At 44.3% G+C, this 19621-nt stretch overlaps 1 protein-coding gene across 2 annotated transcripts in view; it reads left to right on the top strand.

Annotated features, from left to right (window-relative positions):
• The first annotated feature begins 3754 nt into the window (after positions 1 to 3754).
• Positions 3755 to 19621, top strand: part of LOC121581447 (UDP-N-acetylglucosamine transporter-like) — a 35504-nt gene continuing 19637 nt past the window's right edge. Inside the window, exon 1 of one of the 2 annotated variants that reach the window (XM_041896942.2) lies at positions 3755 to 3929. In XM_041896942.2, coding sequence (XP_041752876.1) covers positions 3846 to 3929 — 84 coding nt within the window. In that variant the 5' untranslated portion in view covers positions 3755 to 3845. Of the gene's footprint in view, positions 3930 to 14850; positions 15100 to 19621 lie in introns of those variants that run through there. The other variant, XM_041896944.1, reaches the window with a different exon arrangement.

The following is a 19621-nucleotide window of genomic DNA, read 5'->3' on the forward strand; positions in this document are numbered from 1 at the left end:
GGTGAAATACAGTTATCCACTCCCGCTGATTGCGACTATGACGGAGTCATTGCACGGGGTGCGTTTCTTCACAAAACTAGATCTCAGGAGCGCATACAACTTGGTGCGCATTAGAGGGGGCGATGAATGGAAGACAGCATTTAGTACCACCTCAGGTCATTACGAGTATCTCGTCATGCCATACGGGTTGATGAACGCTCCTTCAGTCTTCCAATCCTTCGTAGATGAGATCTTCAGGGACATGCAGGGGCAGGGTGTGGTCGTGTACATTGATGACATTCTTGTGTACTCTTCTACCCGAGCCGAGCATGTAGCCCTGGTGCGCCGAGTGTTGAGGAGGCTGTTGGAGCACGACCTGTATGTCAAGGCAGAGAAATGTCTGTTTTTCCAGGAGTCTATCTCCTTTTTGGGTTATCAGTTGTCTGCGTCAGGGGTGAAGATGGAGGTTGACCGAGTGTCAGCCGTGCGTAATTGGCAAACTCCAACCACTGTTAAAGAGGTGCAGCAGTTTTTGGGGTTTGCAAATTACTACCGGAGGTTTATCCGGGGTTTTGGACAGGTGGCAGCTCCCATAACGTCTCTGTTGAAGGGGGGTCCGGTGCGTTTGCAGTGGTCAGCCGAGGCGGATAGGGCTTTTGGGAGACTGAAGGACCTGTTTACTTGGCCCGGTGCTGGCGCATCCGGATCCCGCTTTACCATTTCAGGTAGAGGTTGACGCGTCAGAGGCCGGTATTGGGGCCGTACTTTCGCAACGGTCCGGCACGCCACCTAAACTCCGCCCCTGTGCTTTTTACTCCAAAAAGCTCAGCCTGGCGGAGCGAAATGATGACGTAGGGGACAGGGAGCTGTTAGCCGTGGTACAGGCCCTAAAGGTGTGGAGGCATTGGCTTGAGGGGGCTCAACACCCTTTTCTCATTTTGACTGACCACCGTAACCTGGAGTACATCCGGGCAGCTAGGAGATTGAACCCTCGCCAGGCGCGGTGGAACATGTTTTTAGCCCGGTTCGTATTTAAGATCACGTACATCCCTGGGTCCCAGAACGGTAAGGCAGACGCACTGTCTCGGCGGTATGACACGGAGGAGAGGTCCGTTGAGCCCACTCCCATACTGCCGGAGTCTTGTCTGGTGGCACCGGTAGTGTGGGAGGTCGATGCTGAAATCGAGCGGGCGTTGCGTACCGACCCTAGTCCTCCACAGTGCCCGGTGGGTCGGACGTACGTTCCGCTCGAGGTTCGGGATCGACTGATATATTGGGCTCACACGTCACCCTCCTCTGGACATCCTGGTATTGGCTGGACTGTGCACTGCCTTAGCGCTAAGTACTGGTGGCCAACGTTAGCCAGGGATGTGAGGGTTTATGTCTCCTCCTGCTCGGTGTGCGCCCAGTGTAAGGCGCCTAGACACCTGCCCAGGGGAAAGTTACAACCCCTGCCCGTTCCACAACGACCATGGTCTCACGCCTCGGTGGATTTCGCCACAGACCTTCCCCCCTCACAGGGGAGTACTACTATACTGGTCGTTGTGGATCGGTTCTCTAAGGCCTCTCGTCTGCTCCCAATGCCGGGTCTTCCTACTGCCCTACAGACCGCCGAAGCACTATTCACCCACGTGTTCCGGCACTACGGGGTACCCGAGGATATAGTGTCTGATCGAGGTCCCCAGTTTACCTCCAGAGTCTGGAGGGCGTTTATGGAGCGTTTGGGGGTCTCAGTGAGCCTGACCTCGGGTTACCACCCGGAGAGTAATGGGCAGGTGGAACGTGTGAACCAGGATGTGGGTAGGTTTCTTAGATCGTATTGCCAGGGCCGGCCGGAGGAGTGGGCGAGGTATGTCCCCTGGGCAGAGATGGCCCAGAACTCTCTCCGCCACTCCTCAACCAATCTAACCCCTTTCCAATGTGTGTTAGGTTACCAGCCGGTTCTGGCACCGTGGCAGCAGAGCCAGATCGAGGCTCCTGCGGTGGATGAGTGGGTGCGGCGCTCGGAGGAGACGTGGAACGCTGCACACGTCCACTTGCAGCGGGCCATCCGTCGTCAGAAAGCGAGCGCCGATCTCCACCGCAGTGAGGGGCCGGTGTACGCACCTGGTGATCGAGTCTGGCTCTCTACCAGAAACCTACCCCTCTGCCTGCCCTGCCGGAAACTGGGTCGGCGGTTTGTGGGGCCTTTTAAAGTCCTGAGAAGATTGAACGAGGTGTGTTACAGGTTACAACTGCCTATTGATTATAAGAATATTAACCCCTCGTTCCATGTGTCTCTTCTCAGGCCGGTGGTAGCTGGTCCACTCCAGGACGATGAGATAAGAGAGACTCCTCCGCCCCCACTGGACATCGAGGGGGCTCCGGCGTACACAGTTCGGTCCATCTTGGATTCGAGACGTCGGATGGGGGGTCTCCAATATCTCGTGGAGTGGGAGGGGTACGGTCCGGAGGAACGGTGCTGGGTGCCGAGGAGAGACATCCTAGACCCGTCTCTCCTGACGGAGTTCCACCGTGGACACCCTACGCGCCCTGCTCCGCGTCCTCCTGGTCTTCCCCGAGGCCGGGGTCGGCGCATGGCTGGAGCCGCGCGTCAAGGAGGGGGTACTGTCACGGTTTCGGCCGAGGCTGCCCCTCCTCCTTATTCGGGCAGGCTTCGGCGGTCGTCGTCCCCGGAGTACTAGCTATCACCGTTTGATGTTTTCGATGTCTGTTTGGTTTTGTCTGATTGTGTACACCTGTTTCCTGTTTGGTTGATTATGTCTCCTATAAGTTTCTCGTTTGGTTAGTCTTGTGTTGTGTGTTATTGTCCGCCTGTCCGTAGGAGCTGCGAGTTTCTGCTCTGTTTATTTGTTTTGGTGTTTTTACGCACAGTTTGCGTAATCGCTCGCCTCTGTTTGTTCGAGGCCCGTATTTTGTATTTTGTCACTTTATGACCAGTAAAGTCTGTTGGACTAAGCCTCTGTGTCCTGCGCCTGACTCCTACACCACATCCACATCAGCACCTGACACCAAATGTCAGTTTATGTGTCAAAACAAGCAAAAGAGAATAGAGCAGTAGAGTGTAGAAAATCATTGTACCATCTAAACCGCTGTGAAATATATTTTCAATAACCAACAATATTGTATTTTCAGCTGATTGAAGCTGGTGTACAAAGCCAAAACTAAAAGATGCAAAAACTTAACTTAAGAACAGGAAGCATAGAAATAGCGCACATAGAACATATGTACAGCTTCTTAGACTTGCTTTCAATGAGAATGACAGATCTATAGCACACATTTCTATGTGAATCTGGTCGGGTTGCCCAAAAAGTTACATATTGCAGATTTAAGGTAATAAGCAGAATCTACCACACTCCCAAAACTGGTTTGTGAAGATGCTGATGGGATAATGCTAAACTGGATGAACAGGAAAAAGTGTCTGCATGCTTCCATTCAGATACACATTTATTTGAAGTTCCCTAAAGGCACTCAACAGAAACCCGAAGCCTGACACTCTTGCTTGGTGATGTTATAGTGGTGGGCTGACGCACGGGAGCCTGAATAAAGTTGTAAATGCCTTTGCATCATGATGATGTGGCAAGTGACAATACATCTTGAAAGCTTGATTGCTGAAATGCTAAACATTTTGGGACTGTATCAACAGTGGACTAATTTAAAAAAATTAGTATAGTTTAATATAGTTTTTGAGTGGATTATTCCTTTAAGAGCTGTGCCTGCCTGTGAGTGTGAGCTATGGCTGGCCCAGTCAGTATGCGTAACCGTCGATAACCGGGGCTGTGCCCTGCCAGCAATTTGACCTAGCCCTTGCAACACTACTGAATTTGCTTCTCCCCTCCGGCTCACCAGTCACTGAGCGTTAACACATGGGAAGGAGTGGCATCCTGTCTCTCCAAGGTGACACAGCTGATTTTACCTCCAGGAGCAACGTTGACTTCTCAGCCGTCCTGGTATGGTTTGTCTTGTTTTATTGTATGGGGAGGGGAGGGAGGGGGAGGGGGGGTGTTATGAGTTGGTCAGGAAAGGTTTGGGGAATGTTAGTGGGATAAATTGGGCATGTTAGTGAATGAAGCACATTGTGGTCTTTTCATGGTCTTGAGAAGAAGTGGGCTTTGGCTGGTACAGTGCATTCGTAAAGTATTCAGATCCCTTGACTTTAACATTGCGCACCGCACGGTTCCTATCCAGAACGGATCTCGGTGTATGATTGTACGAATCCACAGTTTTGAATTCAAATGGCAAATTGTTCACCTCGCATCGAAATCGTGGGCTCTGACCTATGCGAAGAAGAGGATCAGCATCTAACCAGAAATATGTTTTATTGTCAAATGCTTCGTAAAAAACAAAAGGTGTAGACTAACAGTGAAAGGCTTACTTTCTGACCCTTCCCAACAATCGAGAATAAAGAAATAGTAACATGAGGAATAAATACACAATCAGCAATGATGGCTTGGCTATGTACAGTACTGGGTACCAGTACTGAGTCGATGTGCAGGGGTATGAGGAAATTGAGGTAGGTTTGTACATATACAGTGCATTTGGAAAGTATTCAGACCTCTTGACTTTTTCCACATTTTGTTACGTTACAGCCTTATTCTAAAATGTATTAAATTGTTTTTTTCCCTCATCAATCTACACACAATACCCCATAATGACAAAGCAAAAACAGGTTTTTAGAAATGTTTGCAAATGTATTAAAAATATAAAACTGAAATATTACATTTACATAAGTATTCAGACCCTTTCCTCAGTACATTGTTGAAGCACCTTTGGTAGCGTTTACAGCCTTGAGTCTTCTTGAGTATGACGGTACAAGCTTGGCATTCCTGTATTTGGAGAGTTTCTCCCATTGTTCTCTGCAGATCCTCTCGAGCTCTGTCAGGTTGGATGGGGAGCGTTGCTGCAAAGCTATTTTCAGGTCTCCAGAGATGTTTGATCGGGTTCAAGTCCAGGCTCTGGCTGGGCCACTCAAGGACATTCAGAGATTTATCCCAAAGCCACTCCTGCGTTGTATTGGCTGTGTGCATAGGGTCGTTGTCCTGTTGGAAGGTGAACCTTCGCCCCAGTCTGAGGTCCTGAGCGCTCTGGAGCAGGTTTTCATCAAGGATCTCTCTGTACTTTGCTCCGTTCAGGGATGGTGCCAGGTTTCCTTGAGACGTGATGCTAGGCATTCAGGCAAAAGAGTTCAATCTTGGTTTCATCAGACCAGAGGATCTTGTTTCTTATGGTCTGAGAGTCTTTAGGTGCCTTTTGGCAAACCAAGCGGTCTGTCATGTGCCTTTTATTGAGGATTGGCTTCCGTGTGGCCACTCTACCATAAAGGCCTGATTGTTGGAGTGCTACAGAGATGGTTGTCCTTCTGGAAGGTTCTCCCATCTCCACAAAGCAACTCTAGAGCTCTGTCAGAGTGACCATCGGGTTCTTGGTCACCTCCCTGACCAAGGCCCTTCTCCCCCGATTGCTCAGTTTGGGCGGGCGGCCAGCTCTAGGAAGAGTCTTGGTGGTTCCAAACTTCTTCCATTTAAGAATGATGGAGTCCACTGTGTTCTTGGGGACCTTCAATACTGCAGAAAACGTTTGGTACCCTTCCCCAGATCTGTGCCTCGACACAATCCTGTCTCTGAGCTCTGGCTTGGTTTTTGCTCTGACATGCACTACCACAGGTGGACTCCAATCAAGTTGTAGAAACATCTCAAGGATGATCAATGGAAACAGGATGCACCTGAGCTCAATTTTGAGTCTCATAGCAAATGGTCTGAATACTTATGTAAATAAGGTATTTCTTTTTTCTTTTTCTTTTTTTAAATTAGCTAAAATTTCTAAAAACCTGTTTCGCATTGTCATTATGGGGTATTGTGTGTAGATTGCTGAGGATATATATATTTTTTAATCCATTTTAGAATAAGGCTGTAACATAACAAAATGTAGAAAAAGTCATGGGGTCTGAATACTTTCTGAAGGCACTGTATGTGTGCATGAGGTTCAGTAAAGGCACGGTAAGTAATATTAAGCTTTATATTTCAGACAGGCTAGTCAGGTCATCTTGGTTGTCTTATCTGTATTTTGGCATTGTCAGTGTATTTGTATTAGTAGCAGTAGCGGTGTGTGGGTAGAATCACTGGGGAAGCAAAGCCAGGAAAAAAAGCCATATTACAACATACACTATATATACAAAAGTATGTCGACACCTTTTGAAGGAAGGAAAATTATGACCACACAGAGACACTAAAGATACATTATTTGATATGTTTTCTTTTTTTCTTGGTCACATTTTTGGGGAAGCCTGGCTTCCCTTGGCTTCCATGTAGTATGGTGGTATACACACATCAATAAAAATACTTAAAAAATCTAATCAATAAAAACACTTGGCAGGCTGATTATTTCAGATGCTGGATTAGAAAGGATGATGTAGGATAATGTAGAAATCTAACTTCTGCCTCTCACTAGTTACTAGTTGTGTGATGTCTATTGTTCTGAATTACTGTTTTTCAGACGAGACTGATTGTTATGATATGTACATTGCCATTAATGCCTGTATTTGAAATTAACATTTAGTCTGTCCTGGTCCGAGATCTGATTGTACTTTTGCCTAATCCTTTTTTTATTGTCAAGCCAAATGTTTTGCACTATAATTCCATAAGGAGTTGGCAAGAGAGCAGAAACACCAGATTGCACCCAGGCTAGTCTCTGTTCTATTTCTGATATCAAACTGTTTTTGGCATTCATCATTTGTATTGCCTTTCTTGTGTTCCAGGAGTGTGGGTTAGATTGCTGCATGCTGAATGTATGTGTTAATAACTATGTAAGGCCTGAATACAATTGATTGTTAATCATCCCAAATCGCGGTGGGGCCATGCTTGCGAACAAAACTTTAAGTTTTGGTCACACTTTATTTGGATAGTCCCAAATAGATGCTCTACAGATGGTCATGCTATCAACAAACTATCTGTTAGAATAAGGGCTAGGGTAAGCGTTAAAGTGGCACTCCAGACTCATAGCAGCGTAGATCAGCACCCCGTCAATAATATACTGATCGGTCACACACAAACACACACACAGAGCACTGATTACATTATCAATGGTGGTTGTGATTAGCCTGGTGGAACCAACCTGATCGAGGCATTCACCTTTCTATTTCACTTCAGATATCATAAAATGTGAAGTGAAATAGAATGGTGAACATAGCGATCAGGCTGGTTCGACCAGGCAAGGTTATGCCCTGGACATTATATGCATCTAAGAAGTAGAAATAATCAACAAATAATGTCAGTTTACATAAATTATGTTTCACTATTGGGTTCTCAATTGTATCAAAGTAATGATGTGGATTACCTTCTGTATTTGTACAAATGATGAGCCTGTGAAAGCTGTTGCCACTGACAGCTGAAGGTTGCTGGCCGAATACTTGCCAACATGTGGCTGACTGTTCCATTCATAGGAATGCTCACAGCGAAGGGCATGCCTGCATGATGCTGATGAGGGCCCCCTTACTGGTCTTCTTTATGTTGCATGTTCGGCTGGAAACTGGGCATTTCTCCAACAACTGCAGCAATCTTATTGCTAATGCACTTCACAACCAAAATGACTCTACTAGTTGTATCTGCTTGGCTGGGGAATTACCTACTAGTTTATCAAGCCGGGTATTTTTTAATACAACATTTCACATAACACACATTACCTGTCGTTGTTGATGAAGCCGTCTGTGTCATCAGGGCAGTAACTAGGGTCACTATCAGAGGCCTCATAATGGCATGTCCTTTTCATAGGAGTTGAGGGAGACACTGCCAACAACACAGCTGTCTTGCCTGACAAGCTGTGAAAATAGCAAGTGAACAGTGAATTAAATAATTTTTGGAGGTGGCTAAACCATTGTAATCACATTGCAGGACATATTATGATACCCACCATTGCTCCTTCTGGTAGGTCCCGGCATCCGTTCATGACCAGGGAATCAGTCTAGCACCCAACTGTGCACTTTGTCTAACAGAAAAACAGACTCATCATCCCTTAATTATAAACATAATGTAGCTTGAGAAATAACATAATCTTGCTTGGGAGATAATTCTATGCTTTAGAGATGTAGACTGACAGGCTCCAGATTGGATTCAGGCCGGTGACGCCATTACACTATGTAACCAACTGTGACATGTTTGCTATGGCCCTGAGTAGGTTTGGGTTTGTTGCTGCTAGGTAGTACACTGTTGTAGTCAGACATAAGTTAGCTAGTACCACCATGGCTGCATCCAGTATTTATTCGTGCCCTGGACATGGGTTGCACCTCAGGGGCGAATCTGACTGTTTCATCCCAAAAAAATAAATAATAATACAAATGTTTTATTGTCACATACATAAGATAGGTGCAGTGAAATGTGTTGTTTTACAGGGTCAGCTATAGTAGTAGAGCCCCTTGAAGTAAATTATGGTAAAGTGCCTTGCTCAAGGGCACATTGACAGATTTTTCACCTTGTCGGGTATTTGAACCGGCGACCTTTGGGTTACTGACCCAACACTCTAACCCAGAGGTGTCAAACATACAGCCAGGGGTTCCAATCCTGTAAAAAGAACATTAAATAATAATAATACAACAAATTGTGAAGGGAAATGAACACAATATACACTGCTCAAAAAAATAAAGGGAACACTTAAACAACACAATGTAACTCCAAGTCAATCACACTTCTGTGAAATCAAACTGTCCACTTAGGAAGCAACACTGATTGACAATAAATTTCACATGCTGTTGTGCAAATGGAATAGACAACAGGTGGAAATTATAGGCAATTAGCAAGACACCCCCAATAAAGGAGTGGTTCTGCAGGTGGTGACCACAGACCACTTCTCAGTTCCTATGCTTCCTGGCTGATGTTTTGGTCACTTTTGAATGCTGGCGGTGCTTTCACTCTAGTGGTAGCATGAGACGGAGTCTACAACCCACACAAGTGGCTCAGGTAGTGCAGCTCATCCAGGATGGCACATCAATGCGAGCTGTGGCAAGAAGGTTTGCTGTGTCTGTCAGCGTAGTGTCCAGAGCATGGAGGCACTACCAGGAGACAGGCCAGTACATCAGGAGACGTGGAGGAGGCCGTAGGAGGGCAACAACCCAGCAGCAGGACCGCTACCTCCGCCTTTGTGCAAGGAGGAGCAGGAGGAGCACTACCAGAGCCCTGCAAAATGACCTCCTGCAGGCCACAAATGTGCATGTGTCTGCTCAAACGGTCAGAAAAAGACTCCATGAGGGTGGTATGAGGGCCCGACGTCCACAGGTGGGGGTTGTGCTTACAGCCCAACACCGTGCAGGACGTTTGGCATTTGCCAGAGAACACCAAGATTGGTAAATTCGCCACTGGCGCCCTGTGCTCTTCACAGATGAAAGCAGGTTCACACTGAGCACATGTGACAGACGTGACAGAGTCTGGAGACGCCGTGGAGAACGTTCTGCTGCCTGCAACATCCTCCAGCATGACCGGTTTGGCGGTGGGTCAGTCATGGTGTGGGGTGGCATTTCTTTGGGGGGCCACACAGCCCTCCATGTGCTCGCCAGAGGTAGCCTGACTGCCATTAGGTACCGAGATGAGATCCTCAGACCCCTTGTGAGACCATATGCTGGTGCGGTTGGCCCTGGGTTCCTTCTAATGCAAGACAATACTAGACCTCATGTGGCTGGAGTGTGTCAGCAGTTCCTGCAAGAGGAAGGCATTGATGCTATGGACTGGCCCGCCCGTTCCCCAGACCTGAATCCAATTGAGCACATCTGGGGCATCATGTCTCGCTCCATCCACCAACGCCACGTTGCACCTCAGACTGTCCAGGAGTTGCCGGATGCTTTAGTCCAGGTCTGGGAGGAGATCCCTCAGGAGACCATCCGCCACCTCATCAGGAGCATGCCCAGGCGTTGTAGGGAGGTCATACAGGCACGTGGAGGCCACACACACTACTGAGCCTCATTTTGACTTGTTTTAAGGACATTACATCAAAGTTGGATCAGCCTGTAGTGTGGTTTTCCACTTTAATTTTGAGTGTGACTCCAAATCCAGACCTCCATGGGTTGATACATTTGATTTCCATTGATAATTTTTGTGTGATTTTGTTGTCAGCACATTCAACTATGTAAAGAAAAAAGTTTTTAATAAGATTATTTCATTCATTCAGATCTAGGATGTGTTATTTTAGTGTTCCCTTTATTTTTTTGAGCAGTGTACTTTAAAATTACTAAAACCAAATCAAAACTGTGTAGAAATGATAATGGACATATATTCATACAGTTTCTTGACTGTCCTGCTCGCTAATACTCAGTAGACAGTCAGGGAGCGTAGAAAACGCAAAAAATAAAGTGAAAATGTTGCTAGGAAATATTTAAAAAATTCTGTGTGGCCCACCGGACCTCGTTGAAGACCGAATGCGGCCCCCGGGGCAAATGGAGTTCGACACCCCTGTTCTAATCACTAGGTTACCTTATAACTTATAGTGTCATGGAAATACGATGACATCGCTAAAGTAGGCAAAACATTAGTAGGAAACAACTTTGCCATATTACTTTGTTGTCAAATTGACTTTAGAGAGAGTCAATCTGGCGACATCACAATCATGACAAAATGTTTTCCTACTAATTATTTGCCTTCTTCTTTTGAAATGTTATTGTGTCATCCAAGGCAAATCCGAGTTGTATTGAGGTAGGCTAACGTTAGCCAGCTATGCTAGCGATGATATTGATAATGATTATCAAAATATACATAGCCAGATACATACAGTGAGGGAAAAAAATATTTGATCCCCTGCTGATTTTGTATGTTTGCCCACTGACAAAAACATGATCAGTCTATAATTTTAATGGTAGGTTTATTTGAATAGTGAGAGACAGAATAACAACAAAAAAATCCAGAAAAACGCATGTCAAAAATGTTATAAATTGATTTGCATTTTAATGAGGGAAATAAGTATTTGACCCCTCTGCAAAACATGATTTAGTGCTTAGTTGCAAAACCCTTGTTGGCAATCACAGAGGTCAGACGTTTCTTGTAGTTGGCCACCAGGTTTGCACACATCTCAGGAGTGATTTTGTCCCACTCCTCTTTGCAGATCTTCTCCAAGTCATTAAGGTTTCGAGGCTGACGTTTGGCAATTCGAACCTTCAGCTCCCTCCACAGATTTTCTATGGGATTAAGGTCTGGAGACTGGCTAGGACACTCCAGGACCTTAATGTGCTTCTTCTTGAGCCACTCCTTTGTTGCCTTGGCCGTGTGTTTTGGGTCATTGTCATGCTGGAATACCCATCCACGACCCATTTTCAATGCCCTGGCTGAGGGAAGGAGGTTCTCACCCAAGATTTGACGGTACATGGCCCCGTCCATCGTCCCTTTGATGCGGTGAAGTTGTCCTGTCCCCTTAGCAGGAAAACACCCCCAAAGCATAATGTTTCCACCTCCATGTTTGACGGTGGGGATGGTGTTCTTGGGGTCATAGGCAGCATTCCTCCTCCTCCAAACACGGCGAGTTGAGTTGATGCCAAAGAGTTCGATTTTGGTCTCATCTGACCACAACACTTTCACCCTGTTCTCCTCTGAATCATTCAGATGTTCATTGGCAAACTTCAGACGGCCCTTTATGTGTGCTTTCTTGAGCAGGGGGACCTTGCGGGTGCTGCAGGATTTGTTTTCTTGGTGACTATGGTCCCAGCTGCCTTGAGATCATTGACAAGATCCTCCCGTGTAGTTCTGGGCTGATTCCTCACCGTTCTCATGATCATTGCAACTCCACGAGGTGAGATCTTGCATGGAGCCCCAGGCCGAAGGAGATTGACAGTCTTTTGTGTTTCTTCCATTTGCGAATAATCGCACCGACTGTTGTCACCTTCTCACCAAGCTGCTTGGCGATGGTCTTGTAGCCCATTCCAGCCTTGTGTAGGTCTACAATCTTGTCCCTGACATCCTTGGAGAGCTCTTTGGTCTTGGCCATGGTGGAGAGTTTGGAATCTGATTTTTTGATTGCTTCTGTGGACAGGTGTCTTATATACAGGTAACAAACTGAGATTAGGAGCACTCCCTTTAAGAGTGTGCTCCTAATCTCATCTCGTTACCTGTATAAAAGACACCTGGGAGCCAGAAATCTTTCTGATTGAGAGGGGGTCAAATACTTATTTCCCTCATTAAAATGCAAATCAATTTATAACATTTTTGAATTGTTTTATTTTGTTATTCTGTCTCTCACTGTTCAAATAAACCTACCATTAAAATTATAGACTAATCATTTCTTTGGGCAAACGTACAAAATCAGCAGGGGATCAAATACTTTTTTCCCTCACTGTAATGTGCCAAATAAACACTAGGCCTAAAGCATAGGCAACAAATGTGAGCTGGTAGACAAAGGTGGAAATTACACTTTAAATTACAGCTATACATTCTAGCAGGTCACTTCACTCAAAACTTTCTATTTTTGGGGCAGATAAAACCATGATTTGGTCAAATAACCTGATTCCTGCATAAAAGTGTTTGCGCTATCCCTGTTTCTCCCCGTGTTAAAGTGTTTGCCCTGTCCCTGTTTCTCCCCGTGTTAAAGTGTTTGCCCTGTCCCTGTTTCTCCCCGTGTTAAAGTGTTTGCCCTGTCCCTGTTTCTCCCCGTGTTAAAGTGTTTGCCCTGTCCCTGTTTCTCCCTGTGTTAAAGTGTTTGCCCTGTCCCTGTTTCTCCCCGTGTTAAAGTGTTTGCCCTGTCCCTGTTTCTCCCCGTGTTAATGTGTTTAACCTGTCCCTGTTTCTCCCTGTGTTAAAGTGTTTGCCCTGTCCCTGTTTATCCCCGTGTTAGTGTTTTCCCTGTCCCTGTTTTTCCCTGTGTTAAAGTGTTTGCCCTGTCCCTGTTTCTCCCCATGTTAAAGTGTTTGCCCTGTCCCTGTTTCTCCCTGTGTTAAAGTGTTTGCCCTGTCCCTGTTTCTCCCAGTGTTAAAGTGTTTGCCCTGTCCCTGTTTCTCCCTGTGTTAGGGTTTGCCCTGTCCCTGTTTCTCCCCGTGTTAAAGTGTTTGCCCCCGTTTCTCCCCGTGTTAGTGTTTGCCCTGTCCCTGTTTCACCCCGTAATAAAGTGTTTGCCTTGTCCCTGTTTCTCCCCGTGTTAAAGTGTTTGCTCTGTCCCTCCCTGTGTTAAAGTGTTTGCCCTGTCCCTGTTTCTCCCTGTGTTAAAGTGTTTGCTCTGTCCCTCCCTGTGTTAAAGTGTTTGCCCTGTCCCTGTTTCTCCCTGTGTTAAAGTGTTTGCCCTGTCCCTGTTTCTCCCTGTGTTAAAGTGTTTGCCCTGTCCCTGTTTCTCCCTGTGTTAAAGTGTTTGCTCTGTCCCTCCCTGTGTTAAAGTGTTTGCCCTGTCCCTGTTTCTCCCCGTGTTAAAGTGTTTGCCCTGTCCCTGTTTCTCCCTGTGTTAAAGTGTTTGCCCTGTCCCTGTTTCTCCCCGTGTTAAAGTGTTTGCCCTGTCCCTGTTTCTCCCCGTGTTAAAGTGTTTGCCCTATCCCTGTTTCTCCCCGTGTTAAAGTGTTTGCCCTGTCCCTGTTTCTCCCTGTGTTAAAGTGTTTGCCCTGTCCCTGTTTCTCCCTGTGTTAAAGTGTTTGCCCTGTCCCTGTTACTCCCTGTGTTAGTGTTTGCCCTGTCCCTGTTTCTCCCCGTGTTAAAGTGTTTGCCCTGTCCCTGTTTCTCCCTGTGTTAAAGTGTTTGCCCTGTCCCTGTTTCTCCCTGTGTTAAAGTGTTTGCCCTGTCCCTGTTACTCCCTGTGTTAGTGTTTGCCCTGTCCCTGTTTCTCCCAGTGTTAGTGTTTGCCCTGTCCCTGTTTCTCCCCGTGTTAGTGTTTGCCCTGTCCCTGTTTTTCCCTGTGTTAAAGTGTTTGCCCTGTCCCTGTTTCTCCCTGTGTTAGTGTTTGCCCTGTCCCTGTTTCTCCCTGTGTTAAAGTGTTTGCCCTGTCCCTGTTTCTCCATGTGCACTCTGAGTAGCCTAGATGGAGAGAAGGGGAGGAAGAGAGAAATGCAACATTTCAAAATGCAATCGCACGAAAAACAGTGGGCTGTTGTGGTTTTGTTTTTTTAGTTTCCCCTTCCTAAGTAATTAGCCCCAGTTGAATTCGCCTATGTGATATTTGTACACAACAAGATGTATGCAAATTAAAATCTATTGAACAAAATACATCTGCAATTATGGAGCCCTATTCTGACAGTAGAATTATAGCAACAATAACCTAATTGTTATGAAAGGCCATCACAACATTGAATTTGATAAAGCAACAAGTGCCATGATCCCACGGGAAATAGGCCTATGGGAGTTTCTTAAATGCTCCAGAATTTTTTTGCAGGAGGGTAGAATTGCATTGAATCAAATTATTATTTTCCAATTATTTAGCGACTGTAAGGGCAGGGTGCCGCTAGTATGTAATATTAGCCTAATGCTCATAAAGATGAAGGGAAATTCATCTCTATTGAACCCAAAAATCTAAACATTCTGGAGCTCTATTTTGACAGTAAAATACAATAAATATAGCCTAATTGTGCGACCAAATAATGGGCTGGTGCCACCAACTGAAAAAGGGGACACATGTTATCTGGAGCCCTGAGCCAGTCTTGCAACACTGTGAGCTAATCGTCCAATTGAAAATTGGTGCTTGTTTTAGTAACTTTGATTAGCAGCTGGTGCCGTTTGACTGCAAATAATTGCGACATGTCATGGAAACGCCAAATATAGGCTACATTTTCTAAAGATCGACAACATTTTTATCCGTTCGACAGGGGTGGATTTTTTACTTTGTCTAACTTTCTTTATTGCAACAAATGATTATGGAAACTGTTTTTCGAATAAATGATGATAGCCAAAAGCCTCATTCACATTACCCATAAGCACTCTGTTACGTTGCGCTGGATGTCATGCATTTCAATGGGGACATCCACAATGGAGTAGAATTGCAATGCCCCCTTTTGGTTGAAGGCTCCGTTGCGAGACGGACGCCGTGTACTTTTACATTTTTCAAACTATGCTTCGTCTTCAGTCCAGCCAGAGTCCGTCGAAGAACATGAAGTTACCAAACCACAGAAGATGAAAATATGTTGTTTTCGGGGTGATGGCTTTATGGGATAGCTAGCAACTTGTAAACAATTACCCATTCCTATAAGTGAGTACTATTTTAATAGTAATGTTAAATAATACACACCTCCCATTTAAGTTTACTGTGACGGTAATGACGTTTGTTTTTGATGATAGTTATTAGGTGGAGGTTGCTAGCTACAGCGGTATCTTCAACCTAACCTAGCCTAGCTGCAGTGCAAGCTAGCTTGACTTGCTATAAAGTTAGAGAAACAAGTTGAGGAAAAAGTAACTAAACAAAACATGTTTTATTATCCGTTTTAGGACCACTATTGTTTTCACTATATATTTTACCTCTTGGGGATGTTATTCGAAAACATAATGTTAACTTTCACTGCTATGCGGATGACACACAGCTGTACATTTCAATGAAACATGGTGAAGCCCCAAAATTGCCCTCGCTAGAAGCCTGTGTTTCAGACATAAGGAAGTGGATGGCTGAAAACTTTTTACTTTTAAACTCGGACAAAACAGAGATGCTTGTTCTAGGTCCCAAGAAACAAAGAGATCTTCTGTTAAATCTGACAATTCATCTAGATGGTTGTAAAGTCGTCTCAAATAAAACTGTGAAGGACCTCGGTGTTACTCTTGACCCTGATCTCTCTTTTGACGAACATATCAAGACTGTTTCAAGGACAGCTTTTTTCCATCTACGTAACATTGCAAAAATCAGAAATTTTCTGTCCAAAAATGATGCAGAAAAATTAATCCATGCATTTGTTACTTCTAGGTTAGACTACTGCAATGCTCTATTTTCCGGCTACCCGGATAAAGCACTAAATAAACTTCAGTTAGTGCTAAATACGGCTGCTAGAATCCTGACTAGAACCAAGAAATTTGATCATATAGGCCCTTTTCACGATGATGTCATCTAACTTCCGCCTTTCCGCGTAGCAGGTTAACTTCACTTCCGTTCGCCCGTAACCTGAGACTTCTCTTCTGAGGTACGTTTAAGTTAAATTAGTAAAGTTAAGAGTAATAATGTTTACGTATATGCAATGGTTTGTAACTTGCTAACGTTATTGTTAATTCATAATTGTTCACTGCCTTAGTTACTTAAAAGTGGGCTAACGTTAGCTAACAACAACTTAGTACCAGATACCGATAACGTTAAAAGGTAGCGTTACATTGCTGCCTGGCTGTAATGTAACAAGTTTACTTAGCTAGCTATCTAACCCTTTGTTAGGCAGTTAGTTTATTCATGAATGTATAGTAACTCACCTATTCAAATACTGTTGTGCATGATAGCTAGATAAATATTGATTCCTGGTCAAAGCTGAATGTTAATTTAGCTGTTTCTTTTCTCCCGGTGTCTGTATCGCAACAGTATCCCATCCAACACCGAAGCATGGCACAATCTTCGAGAAGATGCTATTGCAGTGTACCATTTTGTTCAAACAACAAACAGAAATTCCCGTATCTTCCCGTAAAAATCTCCTCAGCTCAGCAGGGAGGACACTCTTAAGACCCAGGCCATCGCCCGGCTGAGGATTTTAGTCGAGAGGGCCATACGGAGGGTGAAGGAGTACCATATCTGGGATGGGCTTGTTCCTCTTTCCACAGTGGGTTCAGTGAATCAGCTGTGGGCCATCTGCTGCCTCATGTCGAACTATCAGGGACCTCTTGACATTAAAGGAGACAAACCAGTCTGATGTTTTTGTCAACTGGAAGTTGTATATTTCCTGAGTAAGCTAGATGGGCTGTAAATAGAAGTACTTTTATATTACTGTATTGTATGTACAAAAAAATGTAAATATGAATTAACTTTGTTGGTAATTTAATTGATCTAATGTTATACTGTATGTTTTTGTTAAGGGTAATAACTTTTTCATAGCTATTAATGAACCTAATGTGATATATTGTAAAAATATCCAACTATTAACCATGTTATGTGCTTATGTGTCATGGCACTGATGGAACTATTAAATATATGTTTGCAAGCAACTGCTTCCAATCCTTTTTGATTTTGGTAAGAGCATTTACAACATCGCAATCCTTTTCAAAATTTGTATTTCAATACATAGATATACAGTATATAACACAATTAAGTTCATTTGCAGTTAAAGAAAAACATGTCGACATTTACATCACAATCCTTTTCAAAATGTGTGTTTCAGTACATAGGAGATATACAGTATATGACAAGTTAATTTGCAGTTAAAGAAAAAAATGTCAAAGGTTCACCTTCCACATTTACCTTAACACTATTTACACATAAAATTCTGCCTTATGTTTTATAACTTAAGAAGACATCCATGTAGATGTTATAATAGAAATGATCAAGCTTCTGTCGCATTGAGTGGATAATCTCCTCATCCCTAAAGATTCTCTCAACTGTGAAGTCAGTGCGGGTATCTGTAATGAAGTCACACCACTGAAGTCCGCTTAAGGCGAGTTGGCCTTGAACCTGATAGTAGTATTTGTGGCTCTTCTTAAGGCAGGCCTGGCCTTTAACTGTGATCAGGTGTTTAACTTGGGTAACATTTTCAACATCGCAACTCTTAACCTCAGCAAGACCAAATGGTGGTGCTTCTGTTGGGCAGAAGACTTTAGCATCCGGGCTGGCTGCAAGGTGAGGTGAATCAGGGTGGATGATGACCCCGCATTGTTTCAGAGAGACATCACAAAAATCAGAATATTGCCTCAGTATCTCAGGTTCCAGATCCAACCCTCTTCTCATAGCAGCTGTCTGAGGAGTTCCTCTCAGAATGCGGGTTGCCAAAGCCTTGGCAGACAACTCCCCCACGAACATGGCATATTTCACGGAATCTGCTGGCTGTCAGTCGGGGTTTGCGTACCTGGCTCCACAGCTGGCATTCTGACTGCATTCTTGTTTCTGCTTCAATAGCAGCAGACATCTCCTCTGACACAATCAGGCTGTCCAAATGACATTGTTGTATGTAGTTGGGCTCAAAATCAATGGGAAATTTAAATTTGTAACCTTCAATAGGCAACTGAGGAAACTCACTGGCACCAGGGTGTTTAATAATATCTCTACTTAATTCTAGAGGGCACTGGTAAGAAAGCACAGACCCAAATGGCACAGGGCCAAATTTAGAGTCCACCAAATTAAGGCCCTCAAGCCCGTGCAGCAATTTGCAAATCCCCTGGTTGTGGACGGATGTCTTTCAGTTTCTCAGCACTGGCCATGACGTGAGGATCCGGAATAGGCCCTGGCATGAAAGTGAGATATGTCAAGTTTAGATTTCATTAAATGCCACCTTATCTTTTTCACTAAAAAAAGACAACCACACTCATCCAGTCTCGTACATGCTTCTAATACAAATAAAAAAATATCCACTGAAAGTCTATATAAAAAGTAACAAATAATAATCACTTTTATGTTTGTATTATTTTAGAAATGCACTAAAGTCTTTGTGCTCTAGTACAGGCGGGGGCTCATTCAGACTCACCATCATAGGCTCGGTACAGTGTGCACTTCACACCAGCTCTGACACTTGTTTTTTTCTTAGCCGCTGGTTTACACACCGCCATATCATTGGTGGCCTCTGGTACAATTCCCTGTGATATAATAATGATGAACAATACATTGTCAAAAGTCAATACAAACTGCAAAGTTCTGCATCAGTGTAACAAATAATGTCTGACCTGTGTCCTAGGCCGGTGCCAGGTCTGCAGTGCGCTGGTGCATGACAGAGGCAATGGCACTGTCTTAAAGCCCATGGTAACATAGTGAGCACTTTGAAAAGAAGTGCTACTATGTGATTACATAGTGCTTTCCCAGCAGAGCAGGAACATGACATGTGATTGAGTACCACAGGAACCTCTGCAGAGTCTAGTGTAACCTGTTCATAGAGACATAACAATTAGTGCTGTACTTACAAAACATTTTTTCGCGTTTCATTATAAACTACTGTACACAATTTTCAAAACCCAATTTCTTTTTTTAATTAAGAAAAATTGGCTGTTCTGAAACCTTTGACAAGTAGTGCCAACACTTATCGAAAATTTGAACATTTTGAGTTATCACAGAATCTTTCCCAGTCTTTATTGCCGTCAACAACCCACATCGGTTTGTTAGAATTTCGTTGTGTATTAAGTTTAATGATACAAAATCAGAGCTCAGACTGAGAAACAAACTGATCCACAGTGGAACATTGTGGAATCATTCTTATTAAATCTGCAACCGCAGCAAAACACAACAAAAAGAAAACTTATCTATCTTAACCTATCTTATCATAATGTTAGAGAACTGTTTATCTGAGAAACCTGAAGCCGATGAGCCTCCTCATTTTTCTTCATGGACCTGTAACATCGCCCTCTCACTGTCACCTCACCGTTAACTACACTTGAGACTGTTTCAATACAGTGATTGGGAGAAAGGGCGCAGCATTAGCCATTAATACATTACTGACTCTTATCTTACGGTCGATACAAACAGCAGTAATATTAAAAAGAGGCTGCAAAACAGAAACTCGTCAGCTCATAACCTTCGCTAGCATAGGGCTAATTTAAGCTAAATAAAGATAAACACGTACCTTCATAATCAAACAGGTAACCTTCAACGAAGAACTTGTAGCCTTTATCAA

The sequence above is a fragment of the Coregonus clupeaformis genome, chromosome 14, assembly GCF_020615455.1.
Source record: "Coregonus clupeaformis isolate EN_2021a chromosome 14, ASM2061545v1, whole genome shotgun sequence".
Classification (NCBI taxonomy): domain Eukaryota; kingdom Metazoa; phylum Chordata; class Actinopteri; order Salmoniformes; family Salmonidae; genus Coregonus; species Coregonus clupeaformis.